Here is a 12,794-nt window from a genome sequence, read left to right on the forward strand (position 1 = left end):
TTGGAAATACCTGGGCATACAGTGCTGCCAACAACGATGATGGGTACCTTGTGGGTACGTAGGTGGATGAATTTCACGACCGTTTGAACGCGGCGTGTAGCGTTTCATTAGTGTCGCACATGTTATTTTAATAAAGTTTTTTTTTTTCAAATTAAACATAAAATTAGTATTGTACCAGTACTTTACATATTAAAAAAATTGGATAATTACATTGATTACTGTGTATGGTCCAATTTAATAAACACTAATTAGAGCTCGCGCCGGCGTTTAAAATGTTCGTGAAATTCACCCAGGTACCTAACGTAAGCGTAAACAAAAACCAATGAAAGACTAAATAAAAATAAAATTTATATTTCATAATTATTGACACAACTAAAATATTAACAAGTAGTCAGGTCAGTGTTCAATGGTCCAACATAAAAAGAACGTATAGGTACTGCCAGGAAATATTCAAAGAATTTGAAGACATCAGGTAAGGACATACTAGATCGCAAATTAACTTCTTCAATACTATGTATAGAATTTAGAAACTTTTCAATAATAAAAATAGTAATTTTATTAATTGATATTCGCCTTTTCGCTTTTGTCGAGACAACATAAGTGAAAATATTGCACATTGTGCTCTCTCTGTATTGGTATGATGGACTCAGAATATGTTTAAATTTCATACATTATGTTAATGATGGGTAAACTCATCTGAATAAAGCTTACAGGTATAATAATAACCGATAATAATATCTGAGATTCTATAACAAAATTGACAACTATTACAATATTACTACATGTAAAATTATAGATACAATTCAAAACGAAACAAGAATTACAAAATATGAAGGACATATTCTTAAAATAATACTATGCAACAGATATTAAAACTATAGACTTAATAAATGAAGAGCAAAATGTGAGAAAGGAAGCACCAAATTTAGTAACCACATATCATCTAATAGCGGGATTATATTTTGATGTAAAATAAACAGGAGTATTAGTTTATCACAAAATTCTTGTACACAAAACAAAAAAATTAGTACATTTCATAATATGCTATGTTTAAATTATATAAAATGATGTCGTATATTGCAGAATAAACTACTGCGTTGATACATTTACTAAATACAAAAAAGATAATACACATGTAACTAGCAAACACAGCTGTAAACAAAGAGATTATTTAAATATACATATTACAATATGTATATTTAAATAATCTTAATATTATATTTATTTTTTATTCAGAACAGTATTATGACTTGCACTAAGTTAAGTTTGTACTACACATTTACTTAAACTAAAAATAACATTTTAAAAGTTAATTAAGTACATAAAGACAAAAATTGGAATGTTACGTTAAAAAGTTTATGACAGTGTCATTGAGTACATACATTTTAAAATGGTATTTAACCAAAGAAAAAATATGAGTACCTTTATTATCTAGTGCTTATGACAAATGTGATGGTCAGAAAAATGTAAATATTATGTGTGCTTTATACAAAATAGATAGATTTACATTTAAGATCATTGTGATAATTCATAAACTCTAACAATGCCGCTGAATCATTATACGAAGGTAAAAAGATGGTTGGAAAGTTCATTTAAAAAAAAATAAATAAATACGCAACCACCATAAAAATCTAAAATTTTTAAACAACTTTTATAAAGAAGTCATCGCTATAAACGCAATAATTGAGGCAGCTATCGAACAAACATAGCTTTTATCGCTAAGTTATACTCAGTCGTGACGTGATATCTTTGAAATCATTGTCATTATCACTGTATGTTTTTCACTTAAGGTTTCTAAATAATATAAGGGCCTTCGGGTAGTCACCGAAATAAAAATTAGTCAACTATCCTATTCCGGCTAATAGGACGTCTGTGAAATATGGATATTTTAAAGATGATGACATTTAGTTATTTTTTTATTACATCCAATTACGTTGTGCGCCAAATGAAGCCGTATGAAAACATAAAACTGTATTTGTCGTAATACATACATATAGGTAATAATAGTCTAGTTGACAAAGTTTTCGTATTTGATAACTTTACTAGAAACTTGTAAGAAATAATCACGTTGTAAAGGAAAGTTATGACAAAATTACACACAGTAATTAATATCTATAACTATGTTTGTTCGATATCGGTAAATATTGCTCTTATGTAAAAGTCTCTCTAATGACAAAAGACGACGTAGTTTGAGTCGAGTCGAGGGACGTCAACGCAACGGAAGACAAAGGTGCGCACCGGAGCAAAAAGGGACGGACCCTAATTAAGGACCCTATTAGCATGTGATGTGTACAGATGTAGATGTAGTGCACAAATTTGTTTGATGTGTGCGTTTGGCGACACCTGTACATGCTGTAGTAAATTTGTCTTATGACACAGTTCGGCAAGAAAGTGGAGAAAACGGATTTACATACATTTTTTGCCATTGCAATACCAAATATAATGTTAAAGATTGTAAATGAACACGGAACAGAAAAAAAATTTGTTTATCAACCAAAACTAACACTGGGTTTGGGCGTTTATCAACCAAAACTCCCAGTGTTGCCAGCCAATAGAAGAAAGCGCTATTTAATTTCTTCACTTTCTTGAAAGACTACTTCCATTTTTTTTCCTATTCCGCGTCCGCACATGCCAGTTACAATATGTTTTTAAATAATAATTAAGTCTTCTTCTTGAAGATGTTAGGCAGGTTGATATTAGTTTTGGATGTGTGGAACATCTGCGTGACGCGGCGGCCCACCTCCTGCTGCAGCGAGGCCCGCGCGGGCTCGGGGCTGAGCTCCGCGCTGCTGTGGATCAGCAACTCTATGGTTGGTTTGAACTGGGACAGCGGCGGACTTTGTACGGCTTCTTCTAACTTTCTGTTAGAGTGAAACGCCACGTTAGTGCTGATATAGTTAGTGATTAGTGATATAGTTACTGATATAGATAGTGGGCGTGTAGTGTAATTTAGGCACGTGGCCCTAGAATAGGATCAATATGCGCCATCGTACGAGATGACTAAGGCAGGTGGTCGGTTGTAAAACTATAATCGAAATTTTAAGGGTTAAGCAAAAATGAGAGAGTGTATATTCTAAAAAATATAATAAGTCTAGAATAAATAAGTTTGAGAGAGAGTATATAGCTACCGCAGAGCGGGCGCCAGCGCGGGATGCGGCGGCGCGAGGAGCGCAGCGCGCTGCAGCGCGGCCGCGAGCGCGGGCACGCAGGCGGGGGCCACGCCGCGGTGGCACAGCTGGCACAGCAGCGACACCGCTGAAGTTAAGACAAAAGGGGGAATAACGTGATTAATTTTTTTGCCATTTTAACGTGCCACTTCTACGCCTACTTCACATTTCCATCGTTTTTTGTATTCCGTGGTTACATTACGACTATGTTTTAGCTCCCAATTATGCTATATGTGTCGCTCCTCCTTGCACCTAGGGAAATCGTGGGTAGCCTCCCACGATTTCCCCGCGTCTTTTGAACAACAAATTTACATCATATACTACGAAATATTTATATTGTTATCCACCGCCCGAAACATTAAATGCTTACCTCTTTCCGATACAGGATTGCTATCAGGCGTAGGTAGTATCAAATTAGAGATAACTTCCGCAGCCCTCCCCGCCTCCTTGCTGGACAGACTGGAGCTCAGCAACTCCTCCATGGGCGGCCAGCAGAGCGCTGCACAATCTAAATTGCGGACTACACAGGTGCGGGCCACACTGCCCCACGTGGTTATTGCCACTTCGCGCACCGACCTGGATAATAAATAATTAAAATACAATTTAATTTAATTTTTTATGGAAAGATAATGAGGCTTTTTTAGTGGAACACATGAATGATTTTTGTAAGAAATCATATTTTAATTTAAATTATTTTTTTACTACTACTACGACCTCAACAAGCGCATCCCACTGCCACGAGAACTATAGCAACAGTTGGTGTTTCATACTGCATAACTCACACTTGGTCTGTGTGTAGTAAAGACACGACAGCAGGGATGAGCTGCTTCTCTATGGAGCCCTCGTGCAAGTCGGCCACACTCAGCAGCTCAGTGATGAGCTGTGCGATGTATGAGCGGATCTCACTGCCGCGGGAACTGGAGCAGCTGCTGGCTGATACTGGAACCGTTGACATATTTATTTAGAATTAGAACTTCTCATGCACTTCTTATCATTTATTTTCAGAATAGTTAATAAATATCGCCTTTGATCAGTCGCCGTGACGAACGACGAATCGATCAACAAAACATTATTTAAATCACTTATCTAGTGTAGCATATAAATTAGAAGAAATGTATAACAAGTGATGGTGGCGTTATTGTGATGTGGGTGTTGACCCTGAGTCTTAATCAAAAATTCCATCCCAAAAGAAACAACTTACAATCCCTTAGATGTTGCAGATATCCATCGATCGAGTCGGGCCGATGAAGCGTCACCCACTTCAGTGGCACTGAGAATATCTTCACAGGCAGTCCGCGTAAGCTACTGTACATTATCCATCTGAAAACCATAAAACATTAGTAAAGTTGTGAGGAAATAACTTTTTAACACACTTGCACACAATTGTGGGTGTTATAACTCGATTTAGTTCAATTTAGTATTGGTGATACGTGCTGTGATTTGAGACTAAAACATAACTTACTTCTGCAAAAACTCGCCGTTTTTCGCCTTGTTTTCAATAGCAGGTAACAGAGCAACGAGGTAAACACCAACACCAATTGTACTATCAACGTTAATCGCGTGTAACTTCTCCATTTTCTGCTCCAAGTCTCCGATGATTTCCGTGAAAATCGGCTTCAGAATGTGTCTCGTGAAATACGCACCGAAATTTTCCACGTAACTACTGAATAGAGATATTAGGTGCTCGTATACTGTAGGGCGATTTAATGTTTTACTGTTTGTTGTCACTTCTAATATTTGCTTAACTCTGAAACAAAGAAATTGTCTAATATAGTTTTTACTCATGAATCGTACACCGAAATCTTCCTTGTGATCAGTTCGAATGCAGATAAAATTGTCAAAACTTACAATTGAATAAACCAGGTCAACTGACTCCATCTAACTTCAGGCTTCTCTTTGATTAAACTGTTCATCGCCACAACCAACGACTTAGCACTCACTCCATCCACATAACACTGCAACTCTAGAAAGCTCTCTTGTCCTTCCAACGGGACTTCTTGTAAATGTATCATCATATCACAGTCGCTCTTGGTATCCTTAACTATTTGTACATTGACTACGTAGGCCAGCTTAGCTAACACTAACATTCGTAACACTTCTAAATATAACACGGTCTGTTTCCAGTCCTCTTCGGTCGTGGATTTGGCTAAATTCGTCATGACTCGTCTACACAGATCTGATGATAATTTTCCTGAAAAAAAAAAAATATTTTAACAAATTTTTGAACTCTGGCAACTAATATCTATCTGGACCCTTGAATGGAACCTTGAGAAAGTTGATAAACATAACATGTAATAATAACGCTGATAGAAGCGTTATGTTTTGTCTTTTGTATGAACATTTTCACTCACTAAAAATCACCAATGACATGCACACTGCACAGGATACATATAGCAACAAAACTTAAGAGTACATATTCAATTGTGAAAAGTTGGTGAAATAACGATTGCACTCACCTGCAATTAAAGAACTTCTCGCTAACACAGGCACAAAAATATTCACCGCATCTTTAACATTCTTCTCGGCCGGGTCCTTCAAGAAATTGAACATGAGATTCTCCAACTGGTCATACTTATGATCGGCCACGGGACATATAAGGCAGGCCGCTTTGAGTCCCAAACTCCTGATTTCCACTTCGTTCGATTCACACATGAGTAATACTAGACTAAGTAGGAGAGACGTGCAAAGCTCTATTGGGACGTATGGAGCTATAGCTACGCATATTTGGCTAGCTAATACGCGTCGTTCCGGCGATCTCGACGATAGCAGTTCGGCTATTGAGGATAACACTTCGCCGCTGCCGCCCCATTTCACTACGAGACATGTCGCTGTAAATAAATATTACATATTCCAAGTCATATTGGTATCAAATTTTTAGCTATTGGACAAAAATTCCTCACGTTTATAACTATTGTTTCCTTTTTTTAGTTCTAAATTATATGTGACTTTTTGGACGACGCTCAAGCTTTCATTTAGACAAGAATATTTGAATGACAAGACATGAATATTTAGTTCTATAGGAGTGTTGTTTGTTGAAATTGATTGCTGTTAGTATTGCGAATAGATAAAATAATGTGGCGAGTAAAACATGTATCATTTTATGCACCTTTTTTAACGTGTGCAAAGACCTGCGTCTGTCCGCCCAGTAACAGGTATCAAATGACAAACCGCAGTTGATGTTTTTTATTATTATATTATGGCATTGGGGCGAACCAACTATTGTAACTCTAGTAAATATTGATTCTAGCTTTGTCAGAAAAACGGACAACGGCTCGTGCTCTGGAATACTATCCTCTTTTAGCCTGGATAATAAAAGTATAAAAAAATTTCAAGACTTATTTTTCTAGTCTGTCCCCAAATAATAAATGTTAACTTTTCACGCTGACCACAGGCGAAAAGCGGATGTTATCTACTTAATCAATTTTCTTGAAACTTTGCAAACACAATACGGTTTGGAGTAAGGGAGGGCATAGGGTAGGGTAGATTTAAGAGATTCTATTCCGGGAAATAGATAGTTTTGTATAAAGACAAGGAGAAAGGACGGAAATAAATCTGAAATGTTCATACGCCAGAACACAGTACAACACTATTATGGTTATAATCGATTCATACCTTATTACTTTACCTCATTAGCTGGCTCCTTTGATAACCATAGTCTATATTGATTTACTTTTTGAAATTGTTGGTCTTTTAAAATAAAGTACCTTCGCAAATAGCCCTAGCATCGGCCGGCTCAGGTTTCTTGACCAGCGTGAGCAGAGTGTGGAGCAGACGCGCCCTCCGCGGCTCACTGTGCGGCAGCAGCGCCGCGCCCGCCGCGCACAGCGCCGCCGCCTCCGCGCGTCGGGACACCAGCGTGTGGGGCATCAACTGCAAATATCCATGCTATATCCATACTGATATTATAAATACGAAAGCCTGTCTGCCTGTCCCGCTTTTACGGCTAAACTGCTGGACTGATTTTGATGAAATTTTGTATGCGTATAGTTAAAGACCCCCGTAAAAAATATAGGCTACTATTTACGTTAAGACCGTCAATCTCACTAATGTATAGCAGTTTTTATAGACCATCATTTACTTCCAGTGATGGAAAACATGGTGAGGAAACATGAAACATTGACAGTTTAAGTTCACTAGAGTATTATGCGATGACTTATTGCTACTACAAACGGTTTACTTACTCTAGGCAGTGTATCAGCTAGCAATGTAAGGAGGCTGGGGAGTGTCATAGGCTTGTCACTGTTCACCAGCTCAGCCAGCAGCTCGTTGGCGAGAGGCTGGTTCAGATTCAGAGACTCACAACACCAGTTCAATATCGACACCTTCAGACTGTGCGGAAGACAACTGCAACAAATAAATTGACAAAAAACTTAGTTTTTATTCAGAGTAGCGATATTAACTTTATAAAGCGCTATTGACTATCAGACTTTTTGATCATATCCTACGGGAGTCGTGAACTTTCGAGCTTAAAGGTAACCTATTTGTTAGTCTAAGGTATCAGCTACCTCTATACCAAATCTCATAATAATTGGCCCAGCCCAGAGCGTGAAAAAGTAACAACCATACAAAGTTTCGCCTTTATAATATTAGTGAGATTTATATGCTTGGCGGCGTGACCGCGTGAAGATCTAGACATTCACAGATTGCCGACTGCGCTATATGTATAATAGGTACTTAGTTACTTAGGGAACAATGTTTAGTAATGTAGGTACAGTTCAGACGAGGCAAAACCTTGCAAGAGGGAGAAACCGGGGAATACTATTAGAGAGAGACAAACAAAAAATAAACGCATAATTTACCATTTAGCAAAAGTGGTGCTAATAGTGGAGAATTGAGTTCGGGATCCTTACGTGCGTGACTTCTTAATATGATTGTTAGCACGTTGTATTGTTATAAAACGTAATTTTAAATTCTCTGATTCTATGATTTATTTTCATCAATACCGACTTCAACAAATTTCTTCCAGTAAATTTTGCGTGAAAAAGTAACATACCTACCTACATCCTTACAAACTTTACATGTATGTTAAGCTTTTGTTCTTTGATGTATACTAACATTAGCATAAATCATTTTGTTCATATTTTTTTAGTCTCACCTGTCCCCATGTTTGTCTGTAATCAAATCATGCAAGTTAAATATCTCTTACACCACTACTTGTCCTTCTGAAAGCATGCCTACGGATCAGCCTTCGGCAATTTCCCTGTAAGTAAAAAATCTTGTATCACAGCGATTTAAAATTGTTTCATACCTATCAATCCACATCTCTTTATTAGTGGTGTCGGCGGGGTTGTACTCGTAGTGCACTCGGGTCCACTCGGCGTCATTGATGCTGAGCGTGTCGTCGAGGGTGGCCACACTGCCGCGGCGCGGGGAGTCGCGGACGCTGCCCGCCGGCGGCGAGAATGAACTAGTATTCGAGCCGCTTTTGCGAATTCTGAGAACATTTTAGTTATTTCTATGGTTAGATGTAAAAATTTGATACAAAAGTTTAGGTGGGCAGGTTTTTTATCTATTACATATGCACTTTATCACACCACATGCTATCTCTGTTAGGTCTTATTGGATTAGTAAAGAATGCCATATGCCCTTAAGTACACCATTTGTACAGATTTTTCTGTAATTTTGTGCAATTTAGTTTTTAAATAATAAAGAAATAAAAATCTTGTCGTGCGATTTATTTGTGAATGCATTACAGACTTCCACTTTTAATACATAAGAAAATAGTAGTTTATGCTACTGTTTTAAATAGGCCCACGGTTTAATATTTTTTAGGTATGTAGATCAGTACTGAACATCCAGTCCTTATAGATTTTCTAATTATAACACACTAACATGTATTTTATCTTTATAGGGTCTTTCTTATTGAGTGACTATTTCTAACACTGGTGACAGATTTTATTCAAGTCGCCTAAAAGCATCTGACATGACATGCATATTTTTTATAGAATTAATAAGAAGTCTGTCTATGAATTCTAAAAACAACTTACTTATTATTTTAAAAAAGTGCTATTTTAACTAGATATGAGCTTTATGCTATAGATAAGATATACAAGAAAATTTTAAGTGAATACAAATTTATTGTCATTATATATTGTTTTTACACATAAAGGATTACTTACGTGACACTATTTTTCTCGCTATCGATAATTTCAAACTGTTCCGGAGTGGCACTGTGTGTTGAGTTCCCACTACCATAGTGGTTTTCCGTCGCAGTACACGTCAAGGGCCTCTGCTCTGATGCCTCAGTCCTCATCTGAACGGACAAGAGTTTCTCCTCAGGTATACTCAACTCAACATCCTTGCTATCCATCGAAGGGCTTGTCAATGAATTAAGGCTCACAATAGCTGCATCATACAGTTTCTGGAAGTTCAATTTTTCTGTCTCTAACGCTATTACTTTCTGCTTGAGGAGCTCAATCTCCTCGGCCTGAATTAAGAGCTGTAATAGGGAATGTCTATTAATTTGCCAATGCAAATGCATATGGGATCTAACTACTTTCTAGCTACATAAACTAGCTACTAAAGTGCCTAAATATAATTTAACATCAGAATAAAAGTAGATAATTGTTTAAATGTTTGCAATTGTCTTTATACATAATTTGTGTTATTTTTTCAAAAAGGTTTCCATTAATAATAACGGTTTAATAAAAATAAAATAACATACCTCATGATTCCAGTCAGCATCACAATCCATGGATGTCTGACAGCTGACACACACATTTCCCTCATCAAGATCTGTCTGACATTCGGAATCCATAAACTCCTTGCCCATTTCAGTGCTTGCATCAACTTTAGTCACATTTAGTGATGCAGAGTTTCCCCAAAACAAAGAGACCAGACCAGCAGGTCTTGGGGTATTTAAACCTACATCATCCCAGTCCTCGAAATCCTGAAATCAATATTTATAAAATCATTTGGATGCTGATCGATTATAATACACATAGAAACCTAAACTTTTAGTACATAGGTTGGGTAACTTTTAGTATGTGTCCAGAATGGGTAAAAAAAAAGAACTTTTATCTTTAAAATATAATTGTAGGTTCAATAATGATTAATCAAAATGTCGAAAATATGCATAACAAAAGCAAGTGCTCTAGAATAGACAATATTTTAAAATTTAAGATAGGGAGACAAATTTTTGTTTACCTGGTCAGGATTTTCATCAGAAAAAGTGATGGAAGTGAGTTTGTAGTCTTCTATTAAGAGGTATTCATTAATAAGGAAGTTGAGTGCTCTCTTCTCATGAGGTTTCAGAGAGCGCTGGTTATATTTATCTTTAGTAGTTTTATCTAAAGCAGAATCCCCATCTGTAAACATGATTTACATTAAATAATCTGTTTGATATATAATTTATAAAAATATATCCATAATAACAATAAAAAAGAAGTTTAGTATTTTTTAAGAGAATTGAGAAATATTTGTAGGAGCAGTATTATGTATTATAATTATTTATCCTGTCTTTCTTATTAAGTGTGTGTTAACAACATGCACCAGATGTTATTCAAGTCTCCTGAAAGCATCTCTTTCCCCATCAAGCAACATCTTACCAGCAAATTGTGTCAAGTTAGCTCTCAGTGCATTTATAGTTTCCCTTGCTTTCCGAAGTTCAAATTCTAAAACAGCGACATCCCCACCACTCCCTCCACGGTCTCCACCTCCGTCTTCTGAATATCGTGCTGTATCCAAAGAATCTAGAGTAGCTTGACTTGGTGTTCGATCTAAAATATATTTTTACTAATTATAGGTATTCCAGAATAATTATGAGATAAGTAAAAGTATCCTATTTTTAACAATTGGAAAAATAATAAATATTTGCTATTTATTTTTTAATGATTTATTAACTTATATAAAATTAACTTCATTTTATAAAACATTCGACACTTACGCATAGAATTGAAATCAGAAGCTCTTGATACATGTTGTTCGAAATTTCCAGGATTTGAGAAAAATTCTCTCAATTGTGGCAGTTCTCTTCCACTTTCCACCAGCTCTGTATGGAGCTCCAATGCAGTCAGAAAATAATGATCTTTTAGCAGTTTCGTAGCTATATCCTCATAGTTCAAGTGAGGAGGAGCAGTAAAAGAATTTTCCTCTACCTCTCTGTATGGATTCATTTTTGCTTAAAACTACCTATACACCCATAGTAAAACTTTAGTTTCAGAACAATAAAAAGGATTTAATTCAAATCTATTACAAATATCCATAAAAGGGAATCAACATTTTAGTGAAAATATAACGAATAGAAATTCATACACGAATCATTAGACTTTGAATATTTTAGAAGTCCTGCGGAATAAATAAGATACAAAATTTTGAGATGAAAAATTATGATGTCAACACAAGTAATGTCATTGTCAGTTTGACAATAGGCAGATATAAAAAAGAAAAGGTAAAAGGATTGATGGTGCCTTTGTGCCTCCGAATATTTTGATGGAACGGTAGAAAATACATGGAATAGGGCATATTACGCAAAGCTCAGCGCAGATGGCGCTACTGATACAACTAAGGTACACAAACATTCAGCGCTAATTTTTAATATTGTTGCAGATTTACAACCAAAAATACCTTCTATGGAATCGTGGTGCGAGTTTAAAGGAAAAAGGAAGGATTTAGTGGATTATCCTGAAAATAATAACACTATTTTAGGTTATATTCTGCATTATTTGGTCAACTGTGGTCATAAACTGTTTTGCATTATTTGGCCAACTGTGGTCATAAACTGATATAAACTTGATTTTGACTGAAGATCTTACCTGTATGAAGTCCATATTTTAATAAGTCTTCACGTGTGAAGTATTCCGCTTCTTTTCGACCGTTTACAGGCTCGAAAATTTTACAGCATATCAAATTTAAATTTTACAGTGTATCCATAGTTTTCGAAGTTTTTTTATCTTATGGAAAACGATTTTTCCCAATATTTCGGCACCCGAAAATGCTACAGTGTTGTATGTTTTCACAAACGAATGCTTATATAATGAAATTGTAGCGGGAGCTAGGTGATTATGCTCGACCGCCACAAAGGGAAGATCTTCCCGCCAGGCTAGGTGTTGCGCCTGGGGAACTGCACGGCTCCGACGGTGTCATGTCGGTTGTATTTATGCTTCCAATCGAAAACGCACTGTCTGCGCGGTCTAGGCTTGTTAGCTGTCCCATAGTGAGTCGACCGTCGTGCCATCTGTCCGTAGTGTTCTGGATCACTTGCGTGGCTTGTTATTAGTTGCGTTTGGTCGGCTTTTTACATCTGCGCCATTGTGCATGTGGCGTGGTAGATGTCGCCACAAAATAATTAATAAAGTACTCTAAAATAAACGTTTTAAAAATCCATGATAAAATATGATTACCGATGCCGTGTTAGAGATTTCGTACGCGTAGATAGGTAAATCATATTTAATATATAATAAGAGCAATGTATTCGCAATAATTCGTTTTATTGAGTGCTAGACATTGACGTAATATACTGCCACTACGAAATTATAATTATTGTTATTATTTTATTATCACAACAGATCTCTGAAATTTTCTCATTTTTTAGGAAAATATCTATAAATCAAGGGAACGACTCGAGAGTATTTCCTTACCGTGTAGTCTCGCTCGAGTAGGTACGGCTCATCGCCTTGCTTGTCTAAT

General features: G+C 36.4%; 1 protein-coding gene across 3 annotated transcripts; it reads right to left on the reverse strand.

The window, feature by feature from the left end:
• Positions 1-335: 335 nt before the first annotated feature.
• LOC128673034 (RAB11-binding protein RELCH-like) lies at positions 336-11,521 on the reverse strand. Of its 3 annotated transcripts, none has more exons than XM_053750620.1 (16): positions 11,053-11,521; positions 10,715-10,885; positions 10,314-10,474; positions 9,832-10,056; positions 9,287-9,420; positions 8,416-8,601; positions 7,349-7,511; positions 6,872-7,037; positions 5,624-5,995; positions 5,016-5,358; positions 4,630-4,914; positions 4,369-4,487; positions 3,950-4,106; positions 3,538-3,743; positions 3,129-3,255; positions 336-2,861 (listed from the first exon to the last, which is right to left on the reverse strand). In XM_053750620.1, the coding sequence occupies exons 1-16, from the start codon at positions 11,279-11,281 to the stop codon at positions 2,660-2,662; spliced, it is 3,246 nt and encodes a 1,081-aa protein (XP_053606595.1). In that variant the 5' UTR covers positions 11,282-11,521; the 3' UTR covers positions 336-2,659. The 3 variants fall into 3 exon arrangements, with proteins under 3 accessions (XP_053606595.1, XP_053606594.1, XP_053606593.1); XM_053750619.1 differs by having other exon boundaries at positions 9,287-9,528; XM_053750618.1 differs by having other exon boundaries at positions 9,287-9,606.
• Between the last annotated feature and the right edge of the window lie 1,273 nt (positions 11,522-12,794).

The sequence above is a fragment of the Plodia interpunctella genome, chromosome 10 (genome assembly GCF_027563975.2).
Source record: "Plodia interpunctella isolate USDA-ARS_2022_Savannah chromosome 10, ilPloInte3.2, whole genome shotgun sequence".
Classification (NCBI taxonomy): Eukaryota; Metazoa; Arthropoda; class Insecta; order Lepidoptera; family Pyralidae; genus Plodia; species Plodia interpunctella.

Excerpts from the sequence above, each read along its gene's own strand:
- LOC128673034 (XM_053750618.1), bottom strand. The coding sequence starts at position 11,281 with ATGAATCCATACAGAGAGGTAGAGGAAAATTCTTTTACTGCTCCTCCT. Across the intron at positions 4,107-4,368 it reads TCTGCAACATCTAAGGGATT|TATCAGCCAGCAGCTGCTCC; the intron begins GTAAGTTGTTTC and ends CAACGGTTCCAG. Across the intron at positions 3,256-3,537 it reads CAATCCTGTATCGGAAAGAG|CGGTGTCGCTGCTGTGCCAG; the intron begins GTAAGCATTTAA and ends TCTTAACTTCAG.